Below are 21,913 nucleotides of genomic sequence, written 5' to 3'. Positions count from 1 at the left end.
TGAGGACTCAAGTTTGAGGCCCTGAGGTTGCCAGTTTGAGCACAGGGTCACAGGCTTGAGCATGAGATCATCAACATAATCCCATGGTCACTTGCTTGAGCTCAAGGTCTCTGGCTTGAGCAAGGGGTCAGTGGCTCTGCTGCAGACAGACACTGGCTCTGCTGGTCAAGACACATATAAGAAGCAATCAATGAAAAACTAAAAAAAAAAAAAAATCCGCAACTACAAGTTGATATTTCTCATCTCTCTCCCTGCCTGCCTGCCTGCCTGTCTGTCTTTCTATCTCTCTCACTAAAAAAGAAATTACTTGAGAATTTAATTTTTATGTCTTTTTAAAATCAGAATAATTATTTAAAGAATTATTTTGTGCATATAGTTTGTTACTATATGTAGAAGCACTGTACAAATGAACAAATAAAAAAAGACCATGAATAGTTTATGTAAATCAAGGTTAATTTTTTAGTAAGCTGAATTATGATTCCTGACACTACCTTTTCATATATGTTAAATAATGTTTCACAAAAATGGAAAAGTATACAAGGTACAAAGGTCAAGCTGTCTTGTGCAGAAATTATTATGAACTTGGGATACAACTTCATAGGGTAATAATTTACCTCCAGGCAGCCAGATTAGAATGTAGTGGTACAAATAATAAACAAAGCACAATCAAAAATTAAAAAAATAACTTTTAATGGATATACAATAGAAAAGATTTGTATGTATTTGTATATATGCATATAGACTATGCCATCTTACTGATAATTTCAGGTCTTTAAATGTAAAAATTAAGGTAGACATTTATGTTTGCCTTGTGATTTTTACATTAGACAAAAATCTTTTTTTAATCTTATTTTTATTAATTTTAATGCAGTGACATTGATAAATCAGGGTACATACGTTTTGAGAAAACATCTCCAGATTATTTTGACATTTGATTACGTTGCATACCCCTCACCTAAAGTCAAATTGTCTTCTGTCACCTTCTATCTGGTTTTCTTTGTGCCCCTCCCCTCCCCCCACCCCACCTCCCGTTACCATCACATTCTTGTCCATGTCTCTGAGCCTTATTTTTATGTCCCATCTATGTATGGGTTCATATAGCTCTTAGTTTTTTCTGATTTACTTATTTCACTCCGAATAATGTTATCAAGGTCCATCCATGTTATTAATATTTTATTTATTGACCTCAGAGAGAAGGGAGAGAAAGAGAGAAAGAAGGGGGGGGGGCAAGAGCAGAAAGCATCAACTCATAGTAGTTGCCTCTCATATGTGCTCTGACCTGGCAAGCCTGAGGTTTCGAACTGGTGACCTCCAGCATTCCAGTTGACGCTTCATCTACTGTGCTACCACAGGTCAGGCCACAAAAATCTTTATTTCATTTTTATACTTACCCAAATTATAGGGTCTAGGTTGCCTCTGGACTTGAAAGCCTGTGTTCTCTGAGAAGTCAGAGGTTGAGTCTATTAGTTTTTATGTTCAAATTTCCCTAGGAATCACTCGTGTATTGGTTCAGAATGACATCAGTTATAGGGAAGAAACTTTAGGCTTTTGTTTCTTCAGAAGGGGTTTCTTCCGGTCTTAGAACTTTGATAGAAACACTGATTCTCTTTCTTTTTCCTTTCTGAATCAACTTTATTGCAGCATAATTTATATATGATAAAATGTCCATATTTTAGTCTGTAGTGCTATGTGTGAGTTTTAATGTTCATAGTTTTGGAACCACCACCATAGTCAAGATACAGAACATTGTTACTGCCCCAAGAAATTTCATCATGTCCCTTTGTAATCAGCACCTCCCCCACCTGGCAGTAACCAGAAATGTTCCTGTCCCTACAATTTTGCCTTTTCCAGAATTTTATGTAAATGCAATCATACACTATGATTTTTGAGTGTGGTTTCTTTCCCTTGGCATAATGTATTTGATATTCATTCATGTTGTTTTGTGTAGTGGTAGTGCATTCCTTCATATTGCCAAGTAATAGTCCATTGAATGGATAAATCACAGTTTATTCATTCACCAGTTGAAGGGCATTTGAGTTGTGCTCCATTTTTTGGTTATTTACAAAGCTACTAAAACAGTAACATACATATTTATGTAGAAACATGTTTTCATTTATTTTGACTAATATCTAGAAGTGGGATTGATGGGTCACAAGTTGAGTGTATGTTTAATTTTATGACACTGCTAAACTGTTTTCCAAAGCGGTAGTACTATTTTGCATTGTCACCAGAAATAGTTTAAGAGTTCCAGTTGTATTATTTCTGCACTTGTTATTCCTCTGCACCCCCCACCATTCTAATAGCACTATAGTGGTGTGTTATTGTGGTTTTATTTTGCATTTCCTTACTAATGATGTCAAGCATCTATCAATGTGTTTATTTGCTATTCATCTATCATCCTTGGTAAAATGTCTGTTCAAATCACATGCTTAGTTTTGAGGGAATTGTTTGTTATTGAGATTGAAACACTTATTTTTAATTTATTCTGGATACAAGTCTTATTGGTACATTTTAGAAAGCTCATTCTGAGAGCCATGTGAAAGAAAGCACGGTGCCAGGAAATTAGAAGAATTTTGCAGAAGTACGCATAAGTGATAATGAGCTTCTGGACTTGGATAGTTGCAGTAGGGATAGAAAGGGATAAATGTGTGAAAAATAGAAACTGCAGGACTTGGTAACAGATTTTATGTAGGGAGATGGAGGAGTCCAAAGTAATTGAGATCTTGTATTTTGCTAGGAGGATAGCTTTCATAAATGGAAATTATTGTTTCTTGTGTACTAATTTTGCTTTTCTCCTTGACAAATTTTAATCTAAGAACTGGAACTCAGACTTAAACATCTCTACCCCACGGTGCTAAGCAACTCACTGTGTAGTTAGTATTAAGTAAGTTACATTTTTCCTCTTGAGTGGGGAGGCAGGTATGTGCATTTTTTGAGTGATTATTCCACACTCTACTTTGTGCCTTCTTGTATAAACAAAACCTTGTTCCATTAAGGGATTTATAAAAATTAAACTAAAGAAAATTATGTAATTGAGATAAAAATATTCTCCAGTAATTGAACATTCTAAAAGTTGTGAAGAACAAGTTACAGGAGAAAAGTCATTTACCCTAAATAAATCTGGAAGCTCTAATTAATTTCAGCATGGTTTCTTCAAAAGAGAGAGTATCTATTGGAGTCAACTAGTGTATAAAGGAGGAAATGAAGCGGGATTGTGCTGGTAGGGAGCATGGGATTAGAAGGAAACTTGACATTTTTGTATCCAGTACTTTTGAATCCATGTTTAATTCACTTTGGAGAACTTAAGTGATCCTATATTTAAAAGTTGTTTTAAGACATGGTTATACATAAATCCCTAAAAATAACATAGTGTTTCTGATTTGGAGTTTTCTGATGCTAAGCAATGGAGAATGGACTTTCTTTTAATTGAATGTACATGATAAACAATATTATTACTTATTAAATATATCTAGTCATTTGTATACAATTCACATGGCACTACTTTAATAAGTAGTAGTTCTTTACTTTGGGATTTTCTTGCTTGAATTACATCTGTTCTGTGCTGGCCCTCAGGGAATTTCACTCTTGAACATTTTGAATCAGGTATAAGCAAAATATTCTTCTTGTGGTTCTTCAGTGTCATAATTGAGACAGAGTAGGGCATTTAAAAGAATTTTTGTGAATATTAAAATATAAAGATAGGAAATTTAACAGAAAATACAAAGAATGTAGAAATAGAGGATTTGTTGCCTGGCATCTCTGGCTTGCTGTCAGAGTCATAGAGTCATACTGTTCTAGTCTACCAATTGTCTTCAGTCACCTGTACTCTGCCCTGAAATGATTAGTGCTATTTTGCTGGTACTTTTCCTGGGTTTGTATTTCCCAGGCTTTGACCTGGCCTCATACCAGGCCTTTAGAATTACCACCTACCTTCTCTATTTTCTGAAATTTGCATAGTCAAAATCAAGATAGCCAGATTTTCATTCAGCTTTTGGTATACTTAGCTCTGATTTCAGAATAGAGTCGCTGAAAAGCAAGCATTTCTGCAGACTGTTTTTCAGTCACTGGGTTTCCCAATATGGGCCACACCTGAAACTTTCTGTTTGATTATTCTCATGTCTTTGGCCAAAAGATGATAAATTGTGCAGGATGGTAACTTCTCAACATTACTGACTCATCAAAGAGCTAGTTTGATTTTAATGTCATATCCTGGACTTGCCTTCCTTAATGACCTCCAATGGGAATGTCAAGAAAAAAAATATTTAAAAAGCAAGTTTAATTTTGGTTGATTATTGTGTGCTTCTTTTTAAAAATTTTTTAAATTATTTATTTATTTATTTATTTATTTTGGTGTTTGGCTTTTGAGTTATAAACATGGCTATTCACTTCCTATACAGATTGGAATGGATATAATGAATTGCCAAGACTTAGTACTGATGTAACTTGGAAAAACATTCACATTTATGCTTTCAGTGTTCTAATTTATTTAAAAAAATACAGAGATGAGATTTTATTCCCAGTGGTAAAGGGATGGATTGATTACTATGATATGAAATCCTAAATTAGGCCAATTTTTACATTTCAAAAACTTTTTCTCCTAATTAGATCTAATGTGGTTTTTACCTGCTTGAGGCTATATAATTCCATCAGAGCAGTGTAATGCTATTTGTCTATGTTTATGAATATGTTTAATGTAAAGCCATAAAGAGCATATTAAACTTCCTTTCTTCATTTGCTGATACACTGTTGTTTTTTTTATTCCACTGTACTACATCTCCAGAAATAATACTGCTATTTAAAGTCGAAACTTACAGCAAACTTTGTGATTGCTTCTATTTGATGGGCACAAAAAAGCAAATGACCATGTTTGGATATGATGAAACCTATGAAATATAAATAATAGTAAGTGTGATGAGAGTTGATGGGAAGGAGACTTACAAAACTGAGAAAATAATTTTTAAAAACTTCGAGCTTAGCCCTGTAACACCATTATTATTAAAGACTGCTTGTGTATTTCCTTGATCAACTCAGATAGTTTCCTATTGGCAGTGACTTTTTCCCCAGTAACTGTAGGCTACATAATAGTCCACAGAGGCCTCAGTTTTGTAATTTGGAAAAGCTTAAAAGTTGAACCTCTGTTCAGTCTGTGTGTAAGACTGAAAGTTAATTTCTTAAAGAGACAATAACTTGTAGGTTTGGTTTTTTTCAACTAAAATTATTCTTTTTCTTAAAAAGAAAATGGTTTAGATCTTAAGTGAGAGTAATAAATATAAAAAAGATAAAGCATCACATATTAGACTCTCGCCTTGTTTCAGAGGGTAAACATGCAGCCTGATCAGTGTGACACAGTGAATAGAGCATTGACCTGGGTTGCTGAGGACCTAGATTTGAAACCCCAGGTTGCTGGCTTGAAGCCCAAGGTCACTGGCTTGAGCCAGGGGCCACTGGCTTGGCTGGAGCCCCCTCGTCAAGGCAGGTATGAGTAGCAATCAATGAACAACTAAAATGAGTTGATGCTTCTCATCTCTCTCCCTTTCTGTCTGTCTGTCTCTGTCTCTGTCTCCAACTCTCACTAAAAAAAAAAAGGATAAACATGTAAATAGTAAAGCTGTAAAATATGCTGTGCATGGATAACATGGGTAATGTTGACATTATAAATAAATGCCTAAAATGCTTCACAGGTGGTCTTTTTGTTCCAAAACATTGTAAAAACTGTTCTATTAGCTGGGTGAATATTCTAAACTGTGGCTATGATTTTTAATTTTACTTGTATATTATTGTTTTGCTTTATTCAAATGGACTATTATCTTACCAGGTATTCTCTGTTAATTGTATATAGTTCTAATGGTTTTCTTTTTTCTTTCTTTTTTTTATTAAGTGAGAGGGGGTGAGGTAGAGACAGACTCCCGCATGCACCCCAACTGGGATGCACCTGGCAAGCCTCCTACCAGGCAATGTTCTGCCCATCTGGGCCACTGCTCCATTGCTCAGCAACCGAGCTATTTTAGTGCCTGAGGCGAGACCATGGAGCCATCCTTAGTGCCCCAGGTCAATTTGCTTGAACCATTTGAGCTATGGCTGCAGGAGGGAAAGAGAGAGAGGGAGAGAGAGAGAGAGAGAGGGAGAGAGAGAGAGAGAAGAGAAGAGGAGAGAGAGGGGAAGGAGGATGGGGGGGCAGAGGGAGAGAAGCAGATGGTTGCTTCTCTCATGTGCCCCGATGGGACTTGCACATGCCAGGCTGATGCTCTACCGCTGAGCCAACCAACCAGGGCCTAATGTAATGATTTTCTGTGATAATAAATAAGACTTTAGTATTCCTGTGGATGGCCACTGTTTTGTTTCTAAATGGTTTAACGTCTAGTTAAGAACCAGGAATAAGAGAGAACTGATGTACTCTTAGATAATCTGTAATTGTGAGGGCTGGTTTCATCATCTGCTAAATGAGTTGTCACTGATTAATTCCCTTCTTCAGGGTGTTCTAAGGCACTGGGTTTTGGATTATTTTTCTGACTGACCTTCAGTACCACATATTACTGTCATACCCAATGGATCATTACTCTTAGCTGTGGAATTATTAGTAGGTACACTTTAGAGACAAGGTAAATGATCTGAAACAACTCTGAAATATTCTAGTATAAATAGCAGTGTTTTAGTCTGTTCAGCCTGTTAAAACAAAAATACCAAACACTGGATATTTTAAACAACGAAATTTATTTCTCACTGTTTTGGAGTCTGGGCAGTCCAAGAACTAGGCGCTGGAAGATTTTGGAGGCTGGTGAGGGCCTTCTTTCTAGTTCATAGACATCCTCTTCTTATTGTGTCCTCACTAATGGAGGAGGCTGGGGAATTCAGTTGGGTCTCTTTTTTTATAAGAGCACTAATCCCAGTCACAAGGGTTCTACCTTCATGACCTAAGCACCTCCCAAAAGGCCTTGCCTTTTTTTTTTAAGTGAGAGGTAGGGAGATAGACTCCTGCATGTGATCCAACTGGCAACCCCTGTCTGGGACTGATGCTCAAATCAACTAAGCCATCCTTAGTACCTGAGGCCAACGCTCAGACCTGAGCTATCCTCAGTGCCTGGGGCCGCCAGTTAACCATTTGAACCACTGGCTGTGATAAGGGAAGAGAGAGAGAAGGGGAAGAAGGAGGGAAGGAGAAGCAGATGGCCACTTCTCATATGTGCCCTGGCTGGGGATTGAACCTGGGATGCTCACAGGCCAGACCAATGCTCTATCCACTGATCCAACTGGCCAGGGCTGGACCTCACCTTTTAATATTATCATATTGGGTAGTATTAAGTTTTAAGATACGAATTTTGAGGGGAGACACAGATATTCAGTCTACAGCAAGCTGCCATTATATATATTACTACTTTGTGTATATTAACACTAATCATGTTTTAGAAAACTATATAGAAAGTATTATAGTACTTACTTTAAAATGAAATAACTTAGTCTCAAGAGATGTTGAAATAATTTTCCTAGAACGCAAAGTTAGTAAAAGGTAGAGTCAAAACTAGGAAATAGCTCTGTCTAGCTCCCACAGCTCTTTCTTTCATTCAGACTTTCTGATTTTGTATGTTTACACTGAATAGAGTCCACATTTTGTACTCTTGATCCTGCACTTTGATATTTGTTAGTGCCGAAGCCTTAGAATCACACGGCTTAGGTTTGAATTTTCACTCTTCATTTCTGAACTTTGTGACTTTGAGCAAATTATTTAATCTCAGTGCCTCACATTCCTTATCTAATTTATAATGTAATTTTGAAGAATAAATTAAATAATGTAGAACACCAAAGTAGGTGTCTGGCCCATAGTAAGAGCTCAATACCTGTTCATTGATATTATTATTTAATGTTATAGATCAATTTTCTCCAAGTATTTTTTAAACCTTCAGCTAATGTTTTATGTTTCTAGTTAATATCGTTATTGTAGGTGATTTCTAGAAGTGTATGTGTGATATATTTTATTTGTATATATATGTATTCTTTCTAACAAATAGAAATATATTTTTAACTTTATAATTTTCACAAGCAAATAACGCATACTTGTAAGCATTCCTTGAACAGAAGCATTAACACAAAGTGTAGAGAAGAGTGTAGAGAAGGGATGAGGCTGGAACTGTAACTAAAGATTATTCTCCAACCTTTCTACCACAGAATTAGATTTGTGAAAGGTAAAAATTAACATCATCTCATTAAAATTCTTGAAAAATTTTTTTTGCCACTTTTTTTTATTCACTTATCTATTCAAAAAAGCTTATTGAACATTTTCTGTATGGCTAGTTCTATTATAAATGATGATGAAAAAAGAAAACATTTTCACAAACCCTGCTCTTATAGAGTTTAAATTGTAGTATGGGGATGAAGATAATAAAGTAAAGAAGTAACAACATATGTTAGATCAGGCTAAAGAATAAATAACTTACATTATTTCCGTTTTATTTATATTTAAGTCTGAACCATGTTTTATTTTTTAAAAATGACCAGATTCCCTCTGTTACACCCATCTAAGACTCACTCTTGATGTTTGTCTTGTAAGTTCGACAATTATATTTAAAAATACCACAGTTTTTATGCCAGTCGCATAATTTTATTTTGTGCATTTATCCGTCCCACCCTAAAGGCCGGTCCGTGAAAATATTTTCTGACATTAAACCAGTCTGTAGCCCAAAAAAGGTTGGGGACCACTTAGACTATAATAGCTTAAAGAAAATAAAATAGGGAAGAAAGAGGGAAACATAAGGGAATGGTGATGGTGATTGGGTGTTGAATTTTTTAAGTGAGATAATATGGGGAAACCTTATGGGGAAGGTGACATATGAAGGACATTTGGGTGAACCATGTGTCTGGGTATCTAGGAAACAAGCATTCCAGGAGACTGAAGAGCAAATGCAAAGGACCTGAAGTAGGAACATACTTGTCTTGTTCAAGGGTCAGTGTTGTTGACTGATGTTAACAATGAAGACAGTAGTAGGAGATGAAATCAAAGATAATGGAGGGCCATATTATCTGGGGCTTTGTAGGTCAAATAACTTTGGATTTGATTGAGTGTAATGAAGATTCCACTCATTAAGTTAAGAGGAAAGAACTATGACTTATTTTTAATAGGATAGAGCTGCCCTATTGAAAATAGACTGTAGAGGTAGGCAAAGTAGAAGCAGGGTGTAGACTTATTCAAAGGCTATTGAAATAATACAGGTGAGAAAAGATGGTGGCTTAGTTGATAGCTCAGTGCTCACTGGTGGCAATGCAAGTGGTGATAATGTGGTTAGAAATTGACTAAATGTTTGCTGATAGTTTGGTGGGGGAGTGTTAGCGAAAGAAAGGAGTCTTTTTTTTTTTCTAGTAAAAGTTAGTCATGGCTTCTATTTAATGCACTATAAATAAAACTATCTGTACCAGAACTAAAGTTTCTCTTGTTAATGTACTGGTATTTTAGTTTACTTTGTAGGAAATCCACCATATTGTAATTGAAATTACTGATGCTGCACAAAAATGGGAAAGAATCTTAATAATCGTTTTATTAGTTTAGACCAAGTATTGTCAAATTAAGGCCCAAGTGCCAAATCTGGCTTATAGCTTGTTTTTGTGAAGAGTGTTTTATTGGAACACAGGCACAGCCAGTTATTTACATATTATCTATGTAGCTTTCCTGCTCTAAAAGCAACAGAGGCCCACAAAACCTAAAATATTTACTACCTGGTCCTTTATAGAAAAAATTTGCTGACCCTTGGTTTAGAGACCATTGTTTAAGAGTTGTGTCAAAATTTTTTTCTGATTTTTCTCCAACTATTTAGTGTTAAAGTTAAAAGAGAAAATTTAAGAGGGGATAGGGAATGACAGAAGACAAAACAAAAAGGTAATATTCAAATACTGGCACTAACTTAATTTCTTTCCCTTATGTTAATCTACTTTTTTTTTTTTTGCCATGGGTGTCCACTTCCCCCTAGTCTCTATAGTGCTGTGTTGGGAAGTAAGTATAGCTGACTGGCCAAGGGGGGGGGGGGGAGTAGGTTTTCCTTAGCAGTAAAAATTTACAATAGCAGTGCATCTTCGATGTTAGAGACTAATTGTTGAATTTCACAGCCTCGATAGAAAATAAAAGATGAGTATCAGCATTAGTGTGAGCATCAGTCTTTATGAAGAACTTGACTCTCTTCTTATGTAATCCTATGATGAAGTAGAAATAAGGCCTCCAATGTTTGCTTTTATAGGTCTATAATGACGGATCTATACTACCTCAGTCAAACAGATGGAGCAGGTGATTGGCGGGAAAAAGAGGCCAAAGATCTGACAGAACTGGTCCAGCGGAGAATAACATTTCTTCAGGTAAGGAGGTTAAGAAATACACTTGAGTGAAAAAGAAGCAAAATCATAATAAAAATAAGAGTTACTGTTGGTTTTTAGTCTTCCTAGCCCTTGCTTTTTAAGAGTACATGCTACTTCATTTTACATATTTATTCAAACAGGCTCTCTGTGATGCCTTGAGTGGAATTCAAAGATGGCTAAAACCAGGCCCCAGCTCTAGAGGGGGCAACATGCACACGCCACACACATACGCGCGTGCGTGCGCACGCGCACACACACACACACACACACACACACACACACACTGTGATGTAAAATTGAAAGCTCTATATTTTATATGAGAGATACAGATGAAATCCTCATTGGAGAAAGAAAATGTTAAGAGTAGTTTTATGGAAAAGGTATTATTTGATCTGAACTGTAAAGGATAATTAGGTAGGATTTGCTGACACAGAAGTGGAAGAGGAGAATATACTAGTTGGAACTTATGATGTGAGTAATGGTCCGCAGGTGGGAAAGGGCGGTACAGGAACCCAATGGGATATGGATAGTTTAGTTTGTCTGGGGGTTTTGGATATGCGAAAGGAGGGGTGGAAAATAAACTGGAAAAAAGGTAGATTGAGGAGCCAGATTGCAGAGGTCCTCGGGTACAGGTTAAGCTTTATGGTGCATAAGTAGTAAGTGGTTAATGAAATATTTATTGTATAAAAATTATTTTAACAAAAACTAGCAAATAAAACTCAAGGGTAAACCCTAGTCCCACCCTCTTTTATTTTCTTTATTTTTTGTTGTTTTTTGTTTGTTTGTTTTATTAATGTGCATATCCAATCTTATGTATTTGTTAGGATAGAATTTATTTACTTTAAAATTTTGTTTTTGCTTTACCTGCCATTAGCTTATTTTTTCTATTTTGGAGTCACAACCTTCTTTTGAAAAATTTTTACATATAGGAGTGGCATGATGAGAGTGGTGCTTTAGTGATATAATTCTGATGGTTGTATTTTGGTTAAACAGGGTTAGTATTGGAGGAGAGTAGAAGCAAGATCATTTAGAATATGAGAACCACACTGCAAGTGAGAAATATTGAAGTGTGTGGCAGTTTGCATTGGAAGTGAAGAACACATTTGAAAGAGACTGGGAAGATAAAATTGATAGGCCCTTCCAAGAAGGTGAAAGAGATGAAGTGACTGGGATAATGGAGGCATCATTAACTGACCAGGACTTACGGATAGAATAGTCTTCAGGGGAAACGAATGTTAGTAAGTAGAACTCTTCAATACTGCAGTTGAGATTACCATGCCTATCCTTTTCAGTACTATTGATGGTATACTTTCTCTGTGCAATCACTCTGCTTTCCTTTTAAGGTCAAAAGCAGAATAATAGCCAGTGACTTGAGTCTGTATAAAATGCACATCTTCTTATACTTAAATAGGAAAAAAATAGAAAATCAAGTGATTAAAGATATCATTAAAAACCAGACTGGCCCTAACTGGGTAGCACAGTTGGTTAGAGCATAGTCCTGATAGCCAAGGTTGTAGGTTTGATCCCCAGTCAGGGCACATACAGGATTCAACCAATGAATGCATAGGTAAATGGAACAACAAATCAATCTCTCTCTCTCTCTCTCTCTCTATCTCTCTCTCTAAAAATCAGTTAAAAAAAAGACAAGCTTATCTTGGCATGCTGTCTTGGTCTCACCTCCCATGGCCTTCATCGGGGGTGTTTATAGAATGAGAAATACTTGCCTCCTATAGGGAAGAGGTAATTATCTCCTATCAACTAGAACCTCATTCAATGAACTATAAACAGCTGGTGGTGCAGAACGATCATCCTCATTTAAAATGGAAATAACTATGGTTTCTGAGTTTCTTCCACATATTATTAAATTTTCACCCCCCAAAATTATATTTATACTATGATTTGATCATAGTTTAGCTTTCCAGACTGTAATAAGAAACTGTTTTAATTTCTTTTTCCTCTTAATTTTTAAGTGGCCAGGTGCTTTTACCTGCAGTGCAAATTTGATCCTCTGTGGACTGATTCTCTGGTTCTATAATAGAGAATTTCACTTGTAAGTCATACTAATGAGTTAAAACTACACTGGCTTTTTTAATCTTTTAGGCGATAGCAAAATAGTATTTCACTTGAAACAATGTCAGTTCAAATATTGCTATTTAAAAATTTCTTTCACGCTTTTTTTCCATTGAAAAAGAAAAGGTGATTTTTAGTATTCAAGGAATCGGTGCAAGTCTTAGTAGAAAAAAATTGTTTAGAAAAATAATTTTTTAATTATTCAGTGTATTCATGGTCACTTGTTTCTATGTATTCTAAAAGATTTTTGAAGACAAGAACAATATATATATATATATATATATATATATATATATTTATTTATTTTTTTTTGTATTTTTCTGAAGCTGAAAATGGGGAGAGACAGTCAGACAGACTCCCGCATGCGCCCGACCGGGATCCACCCGGCACGCCCACCAGGGGCGATGCTCTGCCCCCAGGGGGCGATGCTCTGCCCCTCCAGGGCGTCGCTCTGCCGCGACCAGAGCCACTCTAGAGCCTGGGGCAGAGGCCAAGGAGCCATCCCCAGCACCCGGGCCATCTTTGTTCCAATGGAGCCTTGGCTGCGGGAGGGGAAGAGAGAGACAGAGAGGAAGGGGGGGGGCGGGGGTGGAGAAGCAAATGGGCGCTTCTCCTATGTGCCCTGGCCGGGAATCGAACCCGGGTCCCCCGCACGCCAGGCCGACGCTCTACCACTGAGCCAACCGGCCAGGGCAAGAACAATATTTTTGACATCTTATTTGTTAGAGGTTAAAGCTGCCAGTTATGTTTTATCTTCTCTGGACAGAGGTGAGTAAGTTCTTTCTCCCATTTCAACAAAATTAAACATCTAACTAGAATATTTATTCCTAGTGTACTTTTAAGCACAACAGCTATTTTAAAAAGAATGATTTTTCACTGGTTTAATGACATGGATCAGAGAATTTAATCAGAAGAGTAGAGCTATTTAAAAAGTGGATTTTAAAAAGTGACATTTTTTTCTCATTACAACTTTTTTCTTGGTATTCAAATCTATTGGGGTTCCCATACTATTACTTTAACTGAAGTATTACTGTAAAAAAAAGATATGTAAGCAACGTAGAATCTTACAGACTTCAACAGAGAATGAGTAGCATAGTAGGAACTAAAGCTAAAATGGGGGACAGAGAAAAAGAAATCTTTGACCTTTGATTCCTGTATTCAAAATAACAAGCAGTTCATGTAACTTATTAGTAGAGACTTTAGTCTATTCTTGTTTAGCTCATCAGCCAGCAGTTATATAAAGGATGATAATTTGTATATAAGTAGGAAATAATAGGAGAAAGGTACAATAAAAACAAATGCTTTTAGTATTTTAAATCTGTTTGGGAGACTTTAGTCATTTAAGTACCTCTTTGTATTCCTGATAAATAATTCAAGACTTTATGATTTATTTTCAATGATTGGTTTGGGTAGTTGAAAACATTTTCAGTTTTATTAGATTTCAGTTTCATTCATATTGAGATTTATTATGAGTTCTCATTATCACCAGTATGCATTTTTAAAAATCCTGATGTATTTGAGCCCATTTTTCCCGAACAGGACAAATTCTTTAAAATGGAGGCAGGTATAGGGGTGATAAATGGCAATGAAATGAGACTGGACTTGGGGTGGTGAGCACACAATACAATGCACAGGTGATGTGTTGTGGAATTGTGCACCTAAAACCTGTATAATGTTAACCAGTCTCATCCCAATAAATTCAATAAAAAGGAAAAAAAATACATTTCAAGCCAGAATATAATTATGAACTTCAGTATCTATCAAGTGCTCGCAATCAGATCTCGAATGCCTCTTTCTTTTCTGATTCCAGCTGGCACATCCCTATAAGGTAGAAAGAAGCTTTTGCTGCATCACCGTGAGCATCACTTTACTTGTGTGGGAAATTAGAGCAATAGCCCTACAGTTATTGCGCTCCTTGACATCTTCTTAAAGACTGGGATATGCATTAAACATTTCTAGTGTATAGGACATTGTTATGGTTTCCATATTTGTTGACAGTTTTGTTAAGCTTTTGACAAACTAATTTTATTAGTATCCCATCTACCCCTGGTGGTTTGTTTCTCTCCAGACTGTCAGAGCAGCTTTCACATTGCTTTCTAGAATTACAGTTCTCCTTCACAGGAATTTTCTTCTGAGGTAGCTTTCTTCCTTTTGTCTTTTCTATATAGATTTTCAGTACACTCTTCCCAGTTTCTGTTTATTTTCTCCTGATCAGATAATATGCTTCCTTGTTGGCTGTTCAGCATTCCCAATCTAGGTTTAAATTTCTTTTTTATTTCTTGACTCTTCTGGTAGAGATGTTGTTGTTTTATTCTCTTGTATCTCCTTACAGTGACATAATTGTTCTCTTTATCTATAAGAAATAATCTGACAAATTGCATTCAAGATTCTAACCTTTCCCTGGCCGGTTGGCTCAGCGGTAGAGTGTTGGCCTGGCGTGCGGGGGACCCGGGTTCGATTCCCGGCCAGGGCACATAGGAGAAGCGCCCATTTGCTTCTCCACCCCCCCCCCTTCCTCTCTGTCTCTCTCTTCCCCTCCCGCAGCCAAGGCTCCATTGGAGCAAAGATGGCCCGGGCGCTGGGGATGGCTCCTTGGCCTCTGCCCCAGGCGCTAGAGTGGCTCTGGTCATGGCAGAGCGACGCCCGGGAGGGACAGAGCATCGCCCCCTGGTGGGCAGAGTGTAGCCCCTGGTGGGCGTGCCGGGTAGATCCCTGTCGGGCGCATGCGGGAGTCTGTCTGACTGTCTCTCCCGTTTCCAGCTTCAGAAAAATACAAAAATAAATAAATAAATAAATAAAGATTCTAACCTTTGGCCCTGGCCGGTTGGCTCAGTGGTAGAGCGTCAGCCTGGCATGTGGGAGTCCCGGGTTCGATTCCCGGCCAGGGCACACAGGAGAAGCGCCGATCTGCTTCTCCACCCCTCCCCTTCTCCTTCCTCTCTGTCTCTCTCTTCCCCTCCCGCAGCCAAGGCTCCATTGGAGCAAAGTTTGCCCAGGCGCTGAGGATGGCTCTGTGGCCCCTGCCTCAGGCACTAGAATGGCTTTGATTGCGGCAGAGCAACGCCCCAGATGGGCAGAGCATCGCCCCCTGGTGGGCGTGCCGGGTGGATCCCGGTCAGGCGCATGCGGGAGTCTGTCTGACTGCCTCCCCGTTTCCAACTTCAGAAAAAGAAAAAAAAAAAAAAGATTCTAACCTTAATTTTGTTACCTTTTACTTTTCCCTCTTGCCTGTCTTTAATAATTTTTAACATTTCTCTTGTTGTCCACTCAATTTTTCTTTCGTTTTTACTTCTGACATTGTCTTCTCACATCCTTCCCTAATTATATGTCTAGTGTCAGTCCACAGTTCTAGTTATCAGTTAAGTTTAACACTATAGGTATTTTTTTATGTGAACTTTAAGTCCATCAGGAATGTATTTACATTATATTTTGTCACTGAGTCTTTTAGTCTCTTCTTCAGCTTTACTGCAATATTTGATATAAACAGTTTGTGCTCAGCACAGCAGTCTGCTCCTGGTCTTGTTTTGGCAAAGAGAATACAGCTTCTCCATCTCCTGCTTCCAGTTACATTGTCTGTTTGATTTTTATGTTGGCCATCTATTTCAGTATAGAGAAACACATAGAGATTTCAGTATAGAGAAGTTTCCTTCTATTCCTACTTTGTGGAGTATTTTTATCATGAAAAGGACTTGAATTTTCAGAGGCTTTTTCTGCATCAATTGAAATGATCATGTGGTTTCTTTTTTTATCTTGTTGATGTGGCATATTGTATTGATCATCTTTGCATGTTGAAGCATTTGAATGGATAGAAACAGTACCATTGCTTGTTAACTGTTTTCTCTCAACTATTTCTTGTCTTTCTCTTAACTGCTGTACTTTTTCTTTTCTTTCTTTTCTTTTTTCTTTTTTGAGAGATAGAAGAAGGGGTGTAGATAGAGACAGACACAGAGGATGGGAAGAGAGGGAAGCATCAACTCGCTATTCCACTTAGTTGTGTCATTGATTGCTTCTCATATGTGTCTTGACTGGAGCTCAAACTGGCACCCTTGAGGTCAAGCCAGTTCCCTTGGGATTGAGCTGATGACTCCAGAATGGAACTGGTGACCCTGGGATCCAACCAGTGACCTTGGTGTTCCTGGGCGTTACTTTGTCCACTGCGCCTCCGGCCAGTGCACTGCTGTACGTTCTCTTCCTCTCTATCTGTTGGCATAACCATGATTTATTGTTAAACAAACTATCACTTATAAAAATCCAACAATTTTATATACACATGTACCATCATTTCTTCTATTAAGTTAATGCATATCAGAGGCTATCTGGGATTGGTGGGAACAATTTTAGTTAATGTTCTGCCAATAAAATAACCCTGTGGCCTTGGATTTTTCTCTTGCTCAGATCTACCTGACGTTGGTGGGATTTTTGTTTGCTTTTTGGGGGTTGTATTTTTTGTTTGTTTGTTTACTTATTTTCCATCTTGGTTTGATTTCTCTTTCCCTGGAGTGATTAGCTGGACAGCCTGGGTTTGGAAGTGTCAGGGCTAGTAAAGGAGACCATATCTTGAAGCTGCAGAATAATTAGAAATGAAGAGAAGAGTTTTATAGTATACCATATGAGAGGGTTGATTGTGTTTAAAAGGGTTAAGGAAAGGATGGATACTTTGCTTGGCTTTGCAACCAAAGGATCCAGTGCCTTGCACTTTGTATTTATACAATGGATAAAAAAGGAAATGAAGCGGAACCCTGAGAGAAAGCTTCTAAATGTAAGGAGTCTTTTCTGTGTTCAAAGCCTGCATCCTAAAGAGGCTTTAAATAATCTCTTTAAGAGTTCACTGCTAGAGTTCTTCAAACAAATGTTATGTTTTACTTTTGCATAAGAAGATACAGTACCATATTGTTCTCAAGATTGAAATTGTTTAGTAAAAGTTGGCTTATCATTTTTAAAAGGAAGTTATATGAGAAAACGCCACTGGAAACACAAAATCATTAGTTTGTCAATAAGTAAATAGCATAGATGTGAGTTAAATGTGCATTACATATTTAAAAATATGTCAGGTTTAAACTACAGGCTTCTGTTTCTGGATAAGATATAGTGAATATATTATATACTATTCTTCCTGCTAATTACAATGGAAAGTGATCCTGTACCAAGCGAATTTCCTGTTCTGTTTGTTTGTTTTGCCTACTGTGTATCTTATCTGGGGTGCTGGAGAATATTCCAACCTAGAAATACCAGTGGATTGAGCCAAAACAAAACAAAAAAGACCAAAACAACCTGTTTTGATATTATCTACACTATTCCAGGAAACTATCATGAAAAGTTGCTTCTTGCCTTTCCTGGGTGCCACAGCTGTGGAGACTGAACAATGGCCTTGTCACCATACCTGCCCTGAAAGAATGAGGGCACCCCTGCCTCTTCCAGCTGAAGAGACTTTGGGCAAGACCCACCATTGCCATACAGCAATAATGAGGCAGTTCCCATTCCTCTTCCAACTAGTTGATGGAGGGTTAGGAAGAGGAGAGAGTTAGAGAAAGGGATTTTTAAGATGTGTGTTTGAAATCCCAGGCAGACCTTTGAAAGTACTAGACCCGCAACGGATCAGAATCAGTACAGAAAGGGGTTTGAGAACTAAACTCTGGTATACTCTACCACTCAGGCTTCAGCATGGCCTCTAGGTATCCCACAAGTAGGACAGAACAAAACACCACTGAAAAGGCTTTTAACAAATTGACATTTGAGCCACAGTCCATAAAAGTGAGCTAGGAATCTAAACAGATTGACTGCCTACCAAAATAGAAAGCAGAGTCTCATAACATAATATTCATCATTGTAACAGCACAATCTTAATTCATATGACAAAACATAATCAGTAGACACCACACTGAGATGAGACACAGATGTTGGAATTACCTGACAAGGATTTTAAAGAAGCTGTAATAATAAAAATGCTTCAATAAGCAATTACAAACTTGAAATAAATGGAAAAAAAAAAATAGAACGTCTCAGCAAAGAAATAGATGATACAAGAAAAAAAACAGAGGAAAAAATTTAAAACTGAAAAATACAAAAATCTAAGTAAAACGTTTGCTCATGGCAGAGTAGCTGTGACAGAGGAAGGAATCAGTGTCCTTGAAGTTAGAGCAAAGACGTGATGTGTGGCTACAGGGAGAATAAAAGTTGAAAAAAAAAGTAAGCAGAGCCTCAGGGACTTTTGGGGCAGCAACAACAATTTTTTTTAGTGTTTATCTTTAGAGTCCCATAAAGAGAGTGCAATAAGAGTGAAGATTTGAAGAAACAACTGAAAACTTCTTAATTTGATAGACCATTCAGACAGAAAATTAGTAAGGAAATAATGGCCTTAAATGTCATGTTAGACCAGATCAACTTAATAGACATTTTATAGAACATTTTTCCAAAACTGCAGAATACGTTTTCTTTCATGAGTACATGGAATATTCTCCAGAATAGATCACATATTAGGTGACAAATGAACCTCCATAAATTCAAGAAGATTGAAGTCATATCAGGCATTTTTTCTGACCACAGTGGCATGAAACTAGAAATTATCTACAGGAAGGAAACTGGAAAAAAACACAAGTCCAAAGAGTTTTAAAAGAAACAAATGATCAAAGGGGAAATTAAAGAGAACCTTAAAACAAGTGGAAATGGTAACACAACTTTTCAAAATTTATGGGATACAGCAGAAAGCAGTTCAAAGAGGGAAGTTCATAGCTGTACAGACCTACCTCAAGAAACAAAGAAATCCCAAATAAACAATCTAATTTTACACCTAAAGGAACTAGAAAAATAAGAACATACAGAACCCCAAGTAAACAGAAGAAAGGAAATAATTAAAATTAGAGTGTAAATGAGTGAAATAGAAATGTAAAACAACAATAGGAAAGAGCAGTGAAACTAAGAGCTGGGTTGTTTTTTTTTTTTTTTTCATTTTATTGACTTTATTGGAATGCCACTGGTTAACATTTTATACAGGTTTCAGGTACACAATTCTATAACACATCATCTGTACACTGTACTGTGTGTTCACCACCCCAAGTCAAGTCTCTGTTCATCACCATTTATCCCCCCTCTACCTCCTCCACCTCCCTCTGTTCACCTCACTCCATGTCCATGAGTATTTCTTTTCTTCCCCTTTTTGCTCAGTTTTCCACCTTCCTCCACCCAGTTTGAAAAGTTTAACTAAACTGGCAAAACTTGAGCCAAACTTATCAAGAAAAAAATAGAGCCCAAAGAAATAAAATGATAAATGAAAGACTTTACAACTGTCTGACCAAGTGATGGCACAGTGAATAGAGCATCAGCTGGGGACACTGAGTACCCAGGATCAAAACCCCGAGGTCTCTGGCTTGAGTGCGGGCTTGCCAGCTTGAGCATGAGATCATAGACATGATCCCATGGTTGCTGGCTTGAAGCCCACGGTTGCTGACTTGAGCAAGGGGACTGGTTGGCTGGAACCCCCTGGTTAAGGCATGTATGAGAAAGCAATCAATGAACAACTAAGCTGCCGCAACTATGAGTTGATGCTTCTCACTTCTCTACCTCCCTGTCTGTCTGTCTGTCTGTCTGTTTCTGTCTCGGTCTCTCACAAAAAAAAAAAAAAAAAAAAAAAAAAAAAAAGAAAGAAAGAAAGAAAGAAAAAGACATTACAACTGACAAAATAGAAATACAAAGAATTATTAAGGAATACTACAAACAATTATATGCCAACAAATTTACCATCCAGAAGAAATGGATAAATTTCTAGAAGCATACTACCTCTCAAGACTGAAGAAGAAATAATTAGAAAATGTAAACAGACCCATTGAAATTGAAGCAGTAATAAAAAAACTCCCAATATACAAAAGTCTTTGACTAGACAGCTTCACATATTATAAATTTTATATACAATTTACAGGTAACATCACACTTACTCATGACAGACTAAATGCTTTTCCCCTAATATTAGGAATGAGGCAAGGATGAACACGGTTACCACTCCTCTTCAACACACTGTTGGAAACTCTGTGCAGTGCAGTATGGCAAGACAAAGAAATAAATGGCATATGGACTAGAAAGAGAAAATTACCCCTATTTGCAGGTGAATGATTGTCTACAAGGAAAATCCCAAGTAATCTACTATACAACAACTACATGACAATAAACTCAGAGCAAATAAGTGAATTTAGTGAAATTATAAGATATGATCAGCACACTAAAATACATCATATCTTTACATCCTAGCAAGAAATAATTGGAAACCAAAATTTTAAGGCACAATGCCATTTACAGTTGCTCCAAAAAATGAAAATGCAATACTTAGGTAAAAATTCTTATCAAATGTTGATAAAATAAATAAATCAAGACCTAAATGAATGACTGGGCATACTATGTTCATGAGTTGGAAAACTCAACATAGTAAAGATGTCAGTTCTTTCCAAACTGATCCATAGGCTAACACAATTCCTATGAAAATTCTAGCAAGTCTTTCATATATAGATAAATTGAAACAAAATTGATATAGAAAGTCAAAGGAACTAAAACAGTTTTGATAAAGAAGAATGAAGGTGAAAAAATAATTTTCTAATATGAAGACTTACAATTAAAACTATAGTTATTAAGATAGTGTATGGTATTGGAGGAAGAGTAGACATGCATATCGATGGAACAGAATAGAGTCCAAAATTGACTCATATAGGTATGCGAGCTTGTTTTTTTCCCATTGAGGTGAAATGTACATAACAAAAGTAACCATCTTAAAGTGAACAATTTAGTGGTACTTAGTGCATTCACAAGGCTGTGCAATCAGCACTTCTATCTAGTTCCAAAGTATCTCACCAACTGAAAAGAAAACCTGTTACCCGTTAAGCAGTTGCTCTCCATTCCTCCATTCTATCTTCCCTTGACCCCTGAGAACCACCATTCTGCATTCTGTTTGGATTTACCTATTCTGAATATTTCATATAAATGGTATCATACAATATGTGACCCTTTCTGTCGGGCTTCTTTAACTTAGCATGGTTTTGGGTTTTACCCACATTAAAGCATGTATTAGTACTTCATTTCTTTTTATGGCTGAATAATATTCCATTACATGTGTATACTGGAATTTTTTCATCCGTTATTTGTTAGTGGACATTTGAGCTATTTTCACCTTTTCTATTTGAGAATATTACTTCTGCAGACATAACTTTTTTTTTTACATGTATTAATATTTAAGTATCAGTTTTTATCTCTTTTGAATATATACTGTATTTTCCCATGTATAAGACACACATGAATTTTGGGGCCTGAAATTTGAAAAAAAAAATGTATTACATAAAGTTATTGAACTCAAGTTTTATTTGTCATAAAATTTATTGAGCGCAAAAACAAGTGTGAAAAAGCAGGAAATGCAAGTGAAAAAATCTACAACCACTGTATAAGATACACCCAGTTTTTAGACCCCAAATTTTTCAGGTAAGGGTGCATCTTATACATGGGGAAATACGGTACTTATGAGTCAGCAGTTGAGAAG

At 36.8% G+C, this 21,913-nt stretch overlaps 1 protein-coding gene across 4 annotated transcripts in view; it reads left to right on the top strand.

The window, feature by feature from the left end:
* The window catches only part of FUT8 (fucosyltransferase 8), a 236,677-nt gene that overhangs the window by 151,715 nt on the left and 63,049 nt on the right, over window positions 1–21,913 (top strand). For all 4 annotated transcript variants that reach the window (XM_066342035.1, XM_066342033.1, XM_066342032.1 and 1 more), the window contains one exon: window positions 10,218–10,332. In XM_066342035.1, the coding sequence (XP_066198132.1) occupies window positions 10,218–10,332 (115 nt within the window). The remainder of the gene's footprint in view (window positions 1–10,217; window positions 10,333–21,913) is intronic.

Source organism: Saccopteryx leptura, chromosome 6 (assembly GCF_036850995.1).
Source record: "Saccopteryx leptura isolate mSacLep1 chromosome 6, mSacLep1_pri_phased_curated, whole genome shotgun sequence".
In the NCBI taxonomy this organism is placed as follows: domain Eukaryota; kingdom Metazoa; phylum Chordata; class Mammalia; order Chiroptera; family Emballonuridae; genus Saccopteryx; species Saccopteryx leptura.
Note: the sequence above shows the minus strand (reverse complement) of the source record. Positions and strands in the feature narration are given on the sequence as shown.